Below are 15,392 nucleotides of genomic sequence, written 5' to 3'. Positions count from 1 at the left end.
CGTATCTAACCAGAACTGGAAGCCTTACTGGATGGCTCCTGCAAACATGACTTCAGCAGGGGTAGTGGGCAGGGCTGCAAAGTGAGTATTTTGGCAGTAGAGCTGTCTGAAAAGACAACTAGTCTGCATTAGGAATCACAACTTCACAAGCCACGGTATCTGTTTTAGCCTTTACAGTACACTGCTCCTCTCTCTCTGTATAAGCAGTCCAGTGATTAATAGCTGCCCAGAAACAGGAAGGGAAGACTGTTTGAAAACAACATTACTTGCTCTTTATTCATTTTCAAGACACCAGCATTACAATTTTTAAATCAGGCAACAGAATCAGTTCAGGGACTGCCCACTGCAATGCCTACCAAGAGGCCAGAGGTTACAGACCATCACCTCTGGAGTAGAGACATTTTCCTTTATGCAGTACTCATGGCCAACCATGACTTTCCATCTCCTGCTTGAAGCCAGCAAATCCTTCCCCCCAACAGGAAGGAGTGGAGTTCACAGAAAGTTTCTCAGCCTTTTCAGCATAGATTTATTCCCCATTACAAAATGCAACCACAGAAGAGCCTTGTCTTGGTTTTTGAAAAGACAGGTATCTGCTATGGAGAGGCAGGCCTCTCTAGGAAATGAGGAATTTGAATCCTTCCCTCCGTGTTATTATAATTCGGAAGATTAAGAATAAAACTTTTCAGTCAGAGCTATGGGGAAAAGGAATAACAGTCCTTTACTAGTAAATATAACAGGACAGACAAAAAAAAACCAACAGCAATTATAACAATAGTAGAACAGAACCAAGAACCCCGAGGGCACACGGTGGAAGCTCCGGCGCTGATGGCTGGAAGCCGGGCGCGGTGGACTGTCCTCCGCAGGCACGGGGTGTCCTCGGCAGGCAGAGGTGGCAGTGCCGGAGAAGAAGCAGCGGCGGGACCCGGTCTCACCCAAAATCCAGCAGGACAGCGAAGAAACTCCGAATTCCTGGATACTCCAACAGATGGTAGAATTCCCAGGACCAGACTCCTTCGTTAACCGTGGACTCCAGCCAGCCGTGGCCCGATCCGTGCTCCCCCCGGAAGAAAAAAGAAAAGAAAAAACCGCGAGATCCCCCCACCCTCCGCTCTCTCCGGGAGCTTTTTTCCCTCCCCCAAAACTAAGTTATCAGCTCTTTTGTCCACGTTAAGCACTCACCACTTAGTCTCCTAGCAACTTGGGAGGGGGGAAAAAATTCCACAGGAGACTTAAACCCCAACATTATCCACCCCGAATTTTTTTTTCCCACACCAACATATTATATTGAATTTAAATCTTTAAATAATATACATATATATACATGTGAATATAAATACAGACACAGTCACAGTGTTCACCGAAAAACAAGGTCCCCTTGAGGTATGCAGCGGGTCTTTCCATCCTTTTGCATCACCCACCATGTGCAGCCAGGTCCCTGAGCAAAAACAACCCCAGGAGCGGGATTGTCTTTGCTGGAGGCAGAATTAATCCAAACAGTTTTTCCCAGCATTCCTCTCATGTGTACTACAGGAACTTTATCTCCATCTCTTGTTCCCAGGGGCTCAGATTGGGCGGGGCCTGCTCGGTTGGTGGAACCTCGAGTGTTCACTAACCAGGTGGCCTTTGCTAAGTTATTCTCCCAGTTCTTAAAAGTCCCTGCACCCAGTGCCTTCAAAGTGGTTTTAAGCAGGCCATTGCATCGTTCAACCTTCCCGGCTGCTGGCGCATGATAAGGAATATGGTACACCCACTCAATGCCATGTTCCCTAGCCCAGGTGTTTATAAGGCTGTTCTTGAAATGAGTCCCGTTGTCAGACTCAATCCTCTCAGGGGTACCATGTCTCCACAGGATTTGCTTTTCAAGGCCCAGGATGGTGTTCCGGGCAGTAGCATGGGGCACAGGGTAGGTCTCCAGCCATCCAGTGGTGGCTTCCACCATGGTCAGCACATAGCGCTTGCCTTGGCGGGTTTGGGGAAGGGTGATGTAGTCAATCTGCCAGGCTTCCCCGTACTTATACTTGGACCATCGCCCGCCATACCACAGGGGCTTCACCCGCTTGGCCTGCTTGATGGCAGCACACGTCTCACAGTCATGGATAACCTGAGAAATACTGTCCATAGTTAGATCCACCCCTCGGTCTTGTGCCCACTTATAGGTGGCATCTCTACCCTGGTGACCTGAGGCATCATGGGCCCATCGAGCTAGGAACAACTCTCCCTTGTGTTGCCAATCTAAGTCTATCTTTGACACCTCTATCTTTGCAGCCTGATCTACGTGCTCGTTGTTTCGGTGCTCCTCATTAGCCCGACTCTTGGGGACATGGGCATCTACATGACGGACTTTGACAGGTAGCTTCTCTACCCGAGTGGCAATGTCCTTCCACTCATCTGCAGCCCAGATTGGCTTTCCCCTACGCTGCCAATTGGCCTTTTTCCACCTGTCCAGCCAGCCCCACAGAGCATTGGCCACCATCCACGAATCAGTGTAGAGGTAGAGCTTTGGCCACTTCTCTCTTTCAGCAATGTCCAGGGCCAGTTGAACAGCTTTGAGTTCAGCAAGTTGGCTTGACCCACCTTCTCCTTCAGTGGCTTGTGCAACCTGTCGTGTGGGGCTCCATACGGCTGCTTTCCATTTCCGGTTCATCCCTACAATGCGGCAGGAACCGTCAGTGAAAAGAGCATAGCGTGTTTCTTCTTCTGGCAGTTGGTTGTATGGTGGAGCTTCTTCAGCACGTGTCACTTGTTCCTGCTCCTCTTCATCCATGAGACCAAAGTTTTCACCTTCCGGCCAGTTTGTAATTATCTCCAAAATCCCAGGGCGATTTGGGTTTCCAATGCGGGCGCGCTGAGTGATGAGGGCAATCCATTTGCTCCACGTGGCGTCGGTGGCATGATGGGTGGAGGGAACCTTTCCTTTAAACATCCACCCCAGCACCGGTAGTCGGGGTGCCAGGAGGAGTTGTGCTTCTGTGCCAATCACCTCTGAGGCAGCTTGAACTCCTTCATAGGCGGCCAAGATTTCCTTTTCTGTTGGAGTGTAGTTGGCTTCGGACCCTCTGTAGCTTCGGCTCCAGAATCCCAGTGGTCGGCCCCGAGTCTCCCCTGGCACCTTCTGCCAAAGGCTCCAGGACAGGCCATTGTTCCCGGCTGCTGAGTAGAGCACGTTCTTCACATCTGGTCCCGTCCTGACTGGGCCAAGGGCTACTGCATGAGCGATCTCCTGCTTGATCTGGGCAAAGGCTTGCTGCTGTTCAGGGCCCCAGTGGAAATCGTTCTTCTTGCGGGTGACCAGGTAGAGAGGGCTCACAATCTGGCTGTACTCAGGAATGTGCATCCTCCAGAATCCTATAGCGCCTAGGAAAGCTTGTGTCTCCTTTTTGCTGGTTGGTGGGGACATTGCAGTGATCTTATTGATGACCTCAGTGGGAATCTGCCGCCGTCCATCTTGCCACTTTACTCCCAGGAACTGGATCTCTCGGGCAGGTCCCTTGACCTTGCTCTGCTTGATGGCAAAACCAGCTTTCAGGAGAATGTGGATGATCTTCTCTCCTTTCTCAAACACTTCCATTGCCGTGTTCCCCCACACAATGATGTCATCGATATACTGTAGGTGCTCCGGAGCCTCACCCTTTTCCAGTGCAGCCTGGATCAGTCCATGGCAGATGGTGGGGCTGTGTTTCCACCCCTGGGGCAGTCGGTTCCAGGTGTACTGCACGCCCCTCCAGGTGAAAGCAAACTGAGGCCTGCATTCTGCAGCCAGAGGAATGGAGAAAAAGGCATTAGCAATGTCAGTTGTGGCGTACCATTTTGCTGCCTTGGACTCCAGCTCGTACTGGAGTTCCAGCATGTCCGGCACAGCAGCGCTCAATGGTGGAGTCACTTCGTTCAAGGCACGATAGTCCACAGTCAATCTCCATTCTCCGTCAGGCTTGCGCACAGGCCAGATGGGGCTGTTGAAGGGTGAGTGGGTTTTGCTGACCACCCCTTGGCTCTCCAGCTCCCGAATCATCTTGTGGATGGGGATCACGGCATCTCGATTTGTCCGATACTGTCGGCGGTGCACCGTCGAGGTGGCAACCGGAACTCGTTGCTCTTCTACCTTTAGAAGTCCTACTGCAGATGGGTTCTCCGACAGTCCAGGCAAGCTATTCAATTTCTTAATGCCCTCTGCCTCCACAGCTGCTATTCCAAAAGCCCACCTGAATCCCTTAGAGTCTTTGTAATAACCATTCCGGAGGAAGTCTATGCCCAAAATACACGGGGCCCCTGAGCCAGTCACAATTGGATGTTTCTGCCACTCCTTCCCGGTCAGGCTCACCTCGGCTTCCAGCAGAGTCAGTTCCTGTGATCCCCCCGTCACCCCAGCAATGGAAATAGGTTCTGTCCCCACATATTCCGATGGTATCAGGGTACACTGAGAACCAGTATCAACTAAAGCTTCATATTTCTGTGGCTCTGATGTGCCAGGCCATCGGATCCACACCGTCCAATAGACCCGGTTTTCCCGTGCCTCTCCCTGGCTAGAGGCAGGGCCCCTCTAGCACCGGTCATTATTCCCCTCCTGAGCATACATGGTAGAGGTTCCTTCACGGGGATCTGACATATCATCCTCACTTCTATAATACCTGGCAGCCTGGTCGTGCGATGTCGAGGCTACCTTCATCTTAGTGGAACCCCCTCGGTTAGTGTTTCTCTCCTTGAGCTCACGCACCCGTGCTGCCAGGGCAGAAGTGGGTTTTCCATCCCACCTTCCCATGTCTTCCCCATGGTCACGCAGAAAGTACCACAGGTCAGCTCGTGGGGTGTACCCTCTCTCTCTAGCTGGGGGCTGTTGACCTCTGACTCTGGGGCCTGTAACTCGCACCGGTGCTACATGGGAACTGTTCCTCCTCATCATCTCCTCCATCTTCCCTGTCACCTCCTCCATCTTCTCCCTCATCTCCTCTCTGAGTTCCTTAGCCACAGCAGAGACCTGAGCCTGCATTGGGCTACAGATGATACTCTCGTAATTTCTAAGCTTGTTGGCTACAGAACCCACTGTCTCTCGGTTGGTATCAGGATGAATTGTTGCAATGTATGTGGCGTATTGAGATGGTCCTAGAGTTGCCAGATTCCACAGCATTTGCCCTGTGCACTTGACTTTGTCGGGGTCATTATCATGCTGTCCACCCCTCCCAAAGAGTACCTCCAATACCGCCACTTCTCTCAGCTGTTGGATCCCTTCCTCAAGGGTCTTCCAGCGCATTCTATGATGGTGCTCCTGCATTCTGTCTCTGTGGACAAACCTCTCCCGTACACTCATTAAAAGCCGCTCCCAAAGGGAAAGGGGCCCTGGCTCCCTTACGAATACCTGATTCACACCTGAGTCCTGGGTCAAGGGTCCCAAATTCCTTGCCTCACTACTATCTAGCTGCACGCCTGTACCTATAAGGTCCCAGACCCGAAGTAACCAGGCTGTATAAGCTTCACGTCCCCGCCGTGCAAGATCTTTCTGCAGATTACGGAGACTTTCATATGTCAGGGACTCAGTGATGATCTCAACCTCTGACTCCTCCCCGGGTTGTGAGGGCCCTCCTTTCTTATCCTTGTTGCCTGGGTGCTCTGATTTCACCTTATACTTCTTTGTTTCCACAGGGGCCACTGCTGCTGGCTGTGGCTGCCCCTGTGGTTCAGCTGGAACCTGGACGGTTGTAACGTCTGTGGGTTCTGCTGCTGCACCATCAGACTCTCCTTTGTCGGGGCAGGGGGAGGGTTTCCCAGCAGCTGGGGCTAATGAGGCTACGACAGGGGAAAGGTACTCCCTCAGCATCTCACCTATCTCCTTCACCAAATCTGGGTGGTTTATTCCTGAGGCAGGCTGTGGGACAGTGTCAGGTTGTGGGACGGGCTCAGGCTGTGGGGCAGGGTCAGGCTGTGGGGCAGGGTCAGGCTGTGGGACGGGCTTAGGCTGTGGGGCAGGGTCAGGCTGTGGGACAGGCTCAGGCTGTGGGGCAGCATCCTTATTCTCTAGGGTAGGTATCAGGGTGGTTATCCAGGTCAGTCTCCCCTTATCTCTAAATGCTAAACAGAACAGGCATACCAGCAACACCAGCCACTGTATGATGTCATTAACATTCAGAGATTTGAACCCTTCAAAGACTGGTGGGGTAGGCCCAAAGAGCTGGGTGAAGGGTTGTGAAAAAATTTCCCCCGGTGTCATTTCTTCACAGTAGGTACCGTTGTTAAAGTAACTCCAGAAACACACAGTTAGTGTATGATAGCCCTGAATCCATGTGCCTGCCTTCCAGAGGAAATTAAAAATCCACGATTTCCTCACTTCGTTAACCCATATAGCAAAATTGATGACAGCCACAGTAACCTTAGTTACAGGGCCCATGTTTAGAAAAGGGCCTGCAAATGGGAGAAATACGGCCACACCCACATGCCACCCAAACCAGGTTAAGCAAGACCACATGATATCCAGTGCACAGCAATGTAGGCACTTAAGAACTGTTATTCCTTTTTCTCTCAATGCCCCACGATCTGGGCGCCAAATTCTGTCTTGGTTTTTGAAAAGACAGGTATCTGCTATGGAGAGGCAGGCCTCTCTAGGAAATGAGGAATTTGAATCCTTCCCTCCGTGTTATTATAATTCGGAAGATTAAGAATAAAACTTTTCAGTCAGAGCTATGGGGAAAAGGAATAACAGTCCTTTACTAGTAAATATAACAGGACAGACAAAAAAAAACCAACAGCAATTATAACAATAGTAGAACAGAACCAAGAACCCCGAGGGCACACGGTGGAAGCTCCGGCGCTGATGGCTGGAAGCCGGGCGCGGTGGACTGTCCTCCGCAGGCACGGGGTGTCCTCGGCAGGCAGAGGTGGCAGTGCCGGAGAAGAAGCAGCGGCGGGACCCGGTCTCACCCAAAATCCAGCAGGACAGCGAAGAAACTCCGAATTCCTGGATACTCCAACAGATGGTAGAATTCCCAGGACCAGACTCCTTCGTTAACCGTGGACTCCAGCCAGCCGTGGCCCGATCCGTGCTCCCCCCGGAAGAAAAAAGAAAAGAAAAAACCGCGAGATCCCCCCACCCTCCGCTCTCTCCGGGAGCTTTTTTCCCTCCCCCAAAACTAAGTTATCAGCTCTTTTGTCCACGTTAAGCACTCACCACTTAGTCTCCTAGCAACTTGGGAGGGGGGGAAAAAATTCCACAGGAGACTTAAACCCCAACAAGCCTCCACCAAATTACACTGACTTCCCACATTGAAAAACAGCATTAACACTTCAGCCAGCATGTTCCTACTGGCACCTCAGAGCCCATAATCACATGCCTCAGGGCTGTTCTTCAGATACAGCTGGAGGTAATTTTTGAATGTCTGGGGGTCAGTTATTGTAGCCTTGATAGCAGGGTCCTCCTTCATGGCCTCCATCCAGCGCTGGAGCTTTGGGGTGTGATTCAAAGAGCTACAGGAAAAAGGAAGAGACTGAGAAACACAAATGAAAAATTTGGAGGGCATCAAGGAAACAAAACAGCTTGAACAGTTCCATTTTACTACTTTCTTTTTCCCAGTACAATGTCCAATTTAGAGCAGGATGCAACTCCAAACTGCAACATAATACAAGCTTTCTTCAAAAGCACCAGGAGCGGCCCACTGCTGCACTGTACACCAGGAATATTGATGCTGAGGCACTTCAGAACACACTAGAAGCCAGGGAAATACTCACTCTTTCAGCTGGAAAGGTTCCAGACGTTCAAACCATGGCCAGATCATGTAGTCAATCATTGAGATTGAGTCCCCACCATAAAACAACGTGTTGCGTTTGGACAGGACCTGTGAAGGGTGAGAAGTGTCAGTTTCCCCCCAAGGAAAAGCACAGCAGAACACTACACAAAAGCCCCACTGCATAGTGGAAGGCAGGCACACTACAGGGATCAGTGAGCAAAGGAAGGAGGTACAGTGTATTTCCCTTGTGCTCACAGTACTACCATAGTCAGAGCTAGTCAGTATAGTTACGCTTAATACTACAGCTGCTATTTCATAATCTCAGCCCAACTCTTCTCCTGAGGTTCAAAAACTGTCACAAAATATGAGTCACTAGCAAGCTGCAGCATGTGCACAAAGAGGAGTTTAGCTCTGAATGTTTGTGATTTCTTGCTTGTCATAAAGCATAAACATAAATGGCACAGACTAATTGAACACAGCAACACACATGCATTTCTTGAGCAAAACATCCAGCTAAATTTATCATCCTGCTAAATTAGAGCACCACTTTAGCAGGGACTCTTTTCCCATGGCAGTTGAGGTCAAGTGGCGTCAGGGAAGCATTTCTAACATTACGTCTCAAACTGCATTTGATTCCAGAAGCAAAGGCAACAGGAAGGAAGTGTAACTTACACCAGAAAGAGATCCTCCTCATAGCTCAGCACAGAAAGCAGGGTCACAAAGCAAGCAGCAAGTTCTCCTGTTACATTTATGACTCTGATGCATTTTCAAGTATCATGGTCATCCAAGTTTAATATGCTATAAGGACCCTCCAGAGCTTGTTCTCTTCTTTCATTAGATTAGTGGCTCTAGATTCATTAGTGGCTCTATTGTCAGGCACTTTGGTGTTTTAAAGGCAGAACTCAAGAGACCTTACAAATCTTGGTCTTTTTTTGGACGCACACCACCCTATACAGTCATATGGCATTGATTCCCTGTCCACAACCCCCACGATCTAGTAGAAATCTTAAAGCAGCCCTTCAGGAAGCATGGAGCTGTCTGGGAGAACACAACCAGCAGCTACACAGGGGCAGAGATGGGAACACAGCCCCCTCTGTTGGGCAGCAGAAATCAAAATATAGAAGCGCTCCAAAGTACTTCCCCTCTGGAATATCTCTTGCAATATGCTGAGGGAAGTTTCCATGCCTCTGTTCTGGCCTCTCATTCACAGCTGACCATCAGCTGCTGCTGCAGAATCATTCAGGGTATAGTAAAATAGACACTGAAAGAACAGCAAGTTTTTTCACAGCATTAACCAAGCAAGAAGAAGATGTACTAAACATCTGTATTTCAGGGAAGTGAAACCACTTCCCCCAGGAACACTTCACCTACACTACTCCAGCCTCAGTCCAATCAGATGGACAAGACTCCCCTGGAAACAATTGTGCTCTGGCAGCCCAAGGGGATGGGAAAGCAGAATGCACCAGACTGTTAGAACTAGGAAAGTACTAAAAGGTTATTGGCAGCTTTGCACCAGGACAGAAATACTCCAGAGGAACTCTTCTTCATTGCTCACCCAAGCATTGGCAGTGGCTGCTAAAGACAGAAGGAATGGGTTCATGACAAAGACAAGTCCAACAGCCGTTCAGACTAGCCAAGAATCATTCCTGACATGGACTGTCAAGTGGCTAACACAGCATCAAAGCCGCCTGACACTTCCTGGAGCTCCACTGAAGTTGCATTACACCACCAGTAGCAGAACATGGTCCAGGGTGGGATTTATACAAAGCACACATTACATCCTGCTTCCACCCCAAAGATAAGCTCCAGAATGAAAAATATTTAATGTCATCACCAAAGTATCTGCACAGCTTTCAGCACAGATGCTCTTCAGCAGCTCAGACTCTTCAGCCCCTGTTCTTAGTACATGCTGCAAGGTCTCCTTCACATAAAGCAGAATAAAGATAGCCAAGACAACAGCAGTCTGCTAGAATTCAAAAATCTCTACAAGTCTACACAGTCTTTATCATTAGAGCTTAGCTAGATAAAGTTCAGCTTCACTACTTGAAATTTATTCCAATGGTGCCCTTTGTGCATCCTGGGCTGAGGGTAATAAATGGATTGTTTCTTGTAACTACCAACTAAATGAGAGATCTACCTCCAAAGACCACAGCATGAAATAAAAAAAAGAAACATACAAAGGCTGGCAAACTGCTTGTTATTATGAAATACTCTCACCTCTTCAAGTTTGCCAAACTTTTCAGCAATCTCTGCTTTCACTGCAGTGGTGTCCTGTCCATCTTTGATTGCCAAAACATGCTTGAAAACCAAGGATGTTATCTATACAAAGGAAAGTATAAAGTTTTTAATGCACCCATTACAAGAATGCAAGTCAGTCACTCAAAACTTCTAAGTTAACATTTTAAGATATTAAATGCAAGTTAAATCTTAAGAGATTTGACATTAAAGAGCTACATAAAGTCCATTGATAAAAATCTTCTATAATTCATAAAAGGCAAGCAAAAGCCTAGAGGAAGAATGAATACAAACAGTAATGAATTTTAGTTCTGTAATAAGAAGAGAACAGTGAAAAGAAGAGCATTTCCCATCTGCACATTTTCTTTCTTGCAACACTCTCCCCTCTTTCCATTTGGCTTATTTACAAAGGCCTGTTGCAAATATATTCTCCCTTTTATTTCCCTTCTTTGTCCACATTCCTTTGCATCTCCTGTCTCATATCCAAGGGACTTCTTTCACTTCCTAGGCTCCTAAAATCACGTACTAGAGAGGTTAACTCCAGTTGACCAGCTCCAATCCCAAATGAGAGCCAAAACCAGCCTCCCTATACAAGTCCCATGTTTACAGCCACGTGCCATCTCTTGTCCATGGTTTTAGGCTCTCAGGCACTTCCCACATCCTGCATTTCCACAGTACTTCCTACAGAAAGGATCAGAATAAAATAAAGCAATTGTCTCTTCCCAGGTCTCACATATTCAGCTGGTTTGGTCTGCTAACCTTTGCTCTATTGTAGGATGCTGAAAACCCTGCCTCGGTTGTACAAATTTTCACTTACTTGGATGCCTTCCTGCATCCATCCTTGCACATAATTCTGGGAGCAATTCAGAGTCACAGTGGACTATATGTGCTCACATCAAAAAGGCCCCAAATGTCCCCTTTACTTATTTAAGTGCTCATCCCAGACACAAAATTGTCTTAAAGGATGAAAGCAACATCAGCAACAGAGCGGCTGTTTCTGGTGCAACAGTGAAGTCAGAAACACAGTCCCATTCTGATCACACAGTACCTTTGAGAAGTCTTCCAAGAGCATCTTCTGACAGGCTCGCTCATACGGGTCTGAGGGCATCAGCTTCTTCCCTGGGAACGCTTCATCCAAGTACTCACAGGTGATTGGGGACTCCCAGATCAGCTGGCCCTTGCTGGTCTCCAGAACAGGAACCAGCCCAGAGGGGTTCTTCTCAAAGTACCAGTCAGGCTTGTTCTTCAGATTGATATTGATTACTTCATGGCTAAAAGAGCAAAAGAAACAAGACCCAGACAGGCTCAATTCTGCTCCAGTTCACTCCATACCATGGTGAAATGCAGTCACCTCAACAGTTCAGTACCTGAGAGGCTCAACCCTCAAGCCCCTGCACTCCCCTGTTTCTTTAAAGTTGTTTGCAGGATTTATCCTTTGGCACAGAAATACTGCCACCTTTGTAGGAGAAAGTATGCATTGACTTGTAATGAGTTGTTTGCAGACTGTATGCATGTATTTTATTAGTTTAACAAGCACCCAGCTACCAGGATAAAAACAAAGACTAGAACTCAGCAGACTTACCCCATCTGAGTTCAGGGGCAGTCTAAGAAGAAGCAGTTGATTGCAAATGAGCTACACCCCAATCAAGAAATACACCTGAACCTTAGCCTGCCCTTACACCTAAGAGCAAATGAGGAAAGCATCCTTCCTACTTATCTTCCCAACCTATGGCCTCATACAGAACAAGTGCTTAAGGTAAAGGCAAATAGATGTTGATAAAAAAAATACATGGGAAACATGTCTATATTAAAAAAACAGAAGTTATATGGTGAGTTATATGTGTGACCGCAGAAAACTCCTAGTAAGCCCAAAGGTCTGCTAAACATAGATGAACCTTCAAAACAACTGAGAAGTTACCAGAAGGCAACTATCACATCTAGGTAGCCATTAAACCCCTCCAAAATCACTTTGCTACAACAAACCTCCCAGCTCCAAAATCAGCCCAAAGACACTAAATAAAACCATAATTAAACTGACCTACAAGTTTTATTGCATCTACTCTTCCAAAAAAAACCCAAAAGACCATGTGAAAAACAAAACTAACTCAGCTCTCATCTTACTATCAAGAGACCTGTTAGCATTCCCTGTTGCAACAGGAACTCCCAGACCTGCATTGCTTAAAAAACCGCTGGCAGGCCTTGGACTTGGTAGTACCAGAAAAAGATGGGAAAACCAGTTAATTTTAATTTGTACCTGAGGGAGACACTAGACCCTATTCAAGAATGCTGAAATTACATGGCTATTTTGAAAAAGAAACAAACACAAGCACTGGATTTCATTAACTTACTACAGCACGAGAACAAGACAATGTTACAGGAACACAGTACATTTCCCCTTTTAAAAAGGTCATTCACTCACTAGTGTGTTTTGCGGGGCAATGACACAACAGAAACACTGAATATTGGTACCTTCCAGAATTTCCACGGCCACTGACTTCAAAAATAACCAATGTATGTTATGCCTCTACTCACATTTACTCAAGGCAAGCTATCACAGGCAAGAATCATAAAAGCAAATCAGCTGGGTTTTTTTTTACTTTGGGCCTTCATGCAGCTGATTTCATTCTACCTATCCAAGCTTTAGAGCGGAATCACTCACAGAAAGCCTCTTCCGAATCAGCTCGCTCAGGGATGTTTAATTTAGGAAGGAAAGGAAGCTAGGCCCGCCGCTCGCTCCGTGCGGGCCCTGGGGTGCGGGAGGAGCTCACCTGACGCCCTTGGCGAGGAGAACCAGGCGCGTCCGCTGCGCGTAGGGGCAGAAGCGCATGCTGTAGAGCCGGATCAGCCCCGCGGGCACAGGGCCCGGCGCCGCGCTACCTGCGGGGAGCGGAGAGGAGAAATGAGAGAGGGGCTGTCACCGCCGGCACCCACCCAGGCGGGGAGCTGCGCCGGCCCCGCGCCGCTTACCCTTGCCCAGGCTGCGGGAGTGATGGCCCGACATGCCGACACCACGGGCTCCGATCCGTGACTGCCCCTCGGCACCGCCCCGCCCCGCCCCAGGGCCGCCGGCACCGCCCGCCGCGGGCACGGGCGTCCGGCTCCGCCTCTCGGCCTGCCTCCCTCCCGGCCCGGCCGAGCTGCTGACCCGAACAGCTTGCCCGGTGTTTCTGCCTGAGCTGGCATCCCTGCCCACCCAGCTGGGACCGGCAGTGTTCAGCTGCTCTCTCCGTGTTTACCAATAACTGCACAACCACGTCCGGCATTCCCGTGGACACAGGACACCCACGGCCGAACTGCACCTCACGGGCCAGGTGGATTTATAAGCAGCGCCTCCAGCAGCTGCTGAGGTACCAGGTTCCCCTCAGTGCCTCCTCCTGCATCACCTACCACCCTCCAAAACCCGATCCAACCCCACCTTGAGGGTAACAAGAAGGGTTTATCTCTCCTGCAGCTGTTCTGCTTCATTTTAAAAACCCAGAGAAGAGACAATAACCCAGCAGACAAGAGGGCAGAGCAGAAGTAAAATCTAAATTAATTACTACAGTATAGTTATAGAGGGATTCATGCTTGCTTCTTGTGGGAGCATCAGCACATGCGTAGAGCAAAAGAAAGAACCAAAGCGCAGATGGAAGTCTTCTCTGTCCCTTTGCTCCCTCTCCAGATTAGGGCACCAGGGCCTTCTTTGTACAAGCTTTCCTTGGAGTATAATAATGGAAATGGAGGTGTTTTCCTCTTAATGATTTCTACACATTCACAGTGTCCAAGTTGATCTCTGACCACAGATGTAAAGTGAGTCCCTTCCTGTGACTCCACACACCAATCGTCAGGTTGGCACTGTACATTAATAGGAAACAGCACATTTATAGGGAACAGTGGGCTGGCACAGCTCTTCCCAAAGGGAGGGAAAATCCTGGCAATGCACACTCCCCTGTCAAGCCCCCAAAGCTAATAGAGCATTCTCCACTCTTGTCAGTGGATCCATGCTTGCACAGGGGACAAATCCTGTTCTGGTTTGATTTTGTCCCTGGAGCTGGGCCTCAGACACAAAGACCAATATTTTTTGTGGTGATCTCACCTGCAGATAAACACCAAGATGGCCACTAGTAACATAACCATGACCCCATTATCCATTGCAACAGAGGAACATGATTTTTGTTGAGTCATTTCTGCTTGATTATGTATATATTAAGCAGCTCAGCACAGAAAGGGAGTGGTAATATGTTGCACAAGTCTGCCATGCCCTAGCCAAACAGAACCTGTACAAAAGGTGTTCTTTGCCAATAAAATAATTTCCCTTACCATAAAAACAACAACAACCTGTGTTAGAGGACATAGTCCTTATTCCTCTAAGTATCTATCCTTAGTAAAGATTCAGCAAAAATTTGGGTGATGAAAACAGAGAAAATTATTTCAAAATTTCTCATCGCAATTATGAAACACACTGGCAGTCTGCTAACTCACAGCCTGGGGACAGGCATGTAGGAACTCAAACCAGCATCACAAGACCCACATGCTACACTAGGCCCTCAGAAGTACCAAAGAAAATAAGCCCACTTCCTCATTCTCTCCTGGGGTTGCCTGGCATGCTGTGCCTGTTAGGACAAGAGGTAAGGAATGGGCTTGGCCTGCTGCCGCTGGACAGAAATGCCACCCTCCCTCCATTGCTCTCTCGCACTGTGATGAGCGCGCACCAGAATTGCAAATCTGCGCACTGCTGCTGTACAGATTGGCAACAGCAAGCTAACAGAACCAATACACGACAAATAACACTCCTCCCCTTAAGAGAGGTAATCTATTTTTTAAGTGCTTGGAGGTTTTTTCTGTGTTACCAGGCTAAAACCTTCAAGTACAGAGAGAAAGGCTGCAGTTGTGCTTTCTCTTCTTTCCTGGGGAAAACTTCTCCTCAGCTCACTCTGAAGCTTCGGGAGTTTTATCATACACAAGCCAAGAACTTTTGTAACTTGTAGAATTAAGAATCATCAAGGCTGGAAGAGATATTGAAGATCATCAAGTCCAACTGTCACCCCTAAACCACATCACCCAGCAGCAGATCCAGACTCCTCCTGAGCATCTTTAGGGATGGTGACTCCAGAAAGACACAAGAGGCAATGGGAAAATAGGTACAGCTGTCCTGCAAAGAGACGGGCAGATGGCACTGGACCAGGTGCAGGGACTTACAGGGCAACCAAGAGATGGAACCCGCAGTCCCTCCCCCAAGGCTAATGCATTCCTACACTTGGTTCAGCAACGATTGCCCAGGTTAAAAAGCCACAGATACCAGTGGCTCAAGAGCAGAACAACCCCATGCTAGCAACCATAAAAAACCCGACATCCCCCCCTCACACATCCCGCTGCCTCGGTGAGGGCACTGACCCCGCTGGGCTCGTAAATACCCGCCCGTGCTCATTGATTGGCTGGCGCAGAGGCGCGGGCCAATCAGCTGCGTGC

General features: G+C 48.6%; 1 protein-coding gene across 3 annotated transcripts; it reads right to left on the bottom strand.

Annotated features, from left to right (window-relative positions):
- Positions 1 to 249: 249 nt before the first annotated feature.
- On the bottom strand, positions 250 to 15,309 carry LOC120756126 (glutathione S-transferase omega-1-like). Of its 3 annotated transcripts, XR_009208073.1 has the most exons (8): positions 15,179 to 15,309; positions 14,907 to 15,075; positions 12,713 to 12,823; positions 10,993 to 11,215; positions 9,927 to 10,028; positions 7,711 to 7,817; positions 7,221 to 7,449; positions 250 to 561 (listed from the first exon to the last, which is right to left on the bottom strand). XR_009208073.1 is itself a non-coding variant. In XM_058421522.1 (6 exons), the coding sequence occupies exons 1-6, from the start codon at positions 12,943 to 12,945 to the stop codon at positions 7,296 to 7,298; spliced, it is 729 nt and encodes a 242-aa protein (XP_058277505.1). In that variant the 5' UTR covers positions 12,946 to 12,993; the 3' UTR covers positions 6,668 to 7,295. The 3 variants fall into 3 exon arrangements, 1 of the variants encoding a protein (XP_058277505.1); XR_009208072.1 differs by lacking the exons at positions 14,907 to 15,075; positions 15,179 to 15,309 and adding an exon at positions 12,912 to 12,993 and having other exon boundaries at positions 12,713 to 12,821; XM_058421522.1 differs by lacking the exons at positions 250 to 561; positions 14,907 to 15,075; positions 15,179 to 15,309 and adding an exon at positions 12,912 to 12,993 and having other exon boundaries at positions 6,668 to 7,449; positions 12,713 to 12,821.
- Between the last annotated feature and the right edge of the window lie 83 nt (positions 15,310 to 15,392).

The sequence above is a fragment of the Hirundo rustica genome, chromosome 8 (genome assembly GCF_015227805.2).
Source record: "Hirundo rustica isolate bHirRus1 chromosome 8, bHirRus1.pri.v3, whole genome shotgun sequence".
Classification (NCBI taxonomy): domain Eukaryota; kingdom Metazoa; phylum Chordata; class Aves; order Passeriformes; family Hirundinidae; genus Hirundo; species Hirundo rustica.
Note: the sequence above shows the minus strand (reverse complement) of the source record. Positions and strands in the feature narration are given on the sequence as shown.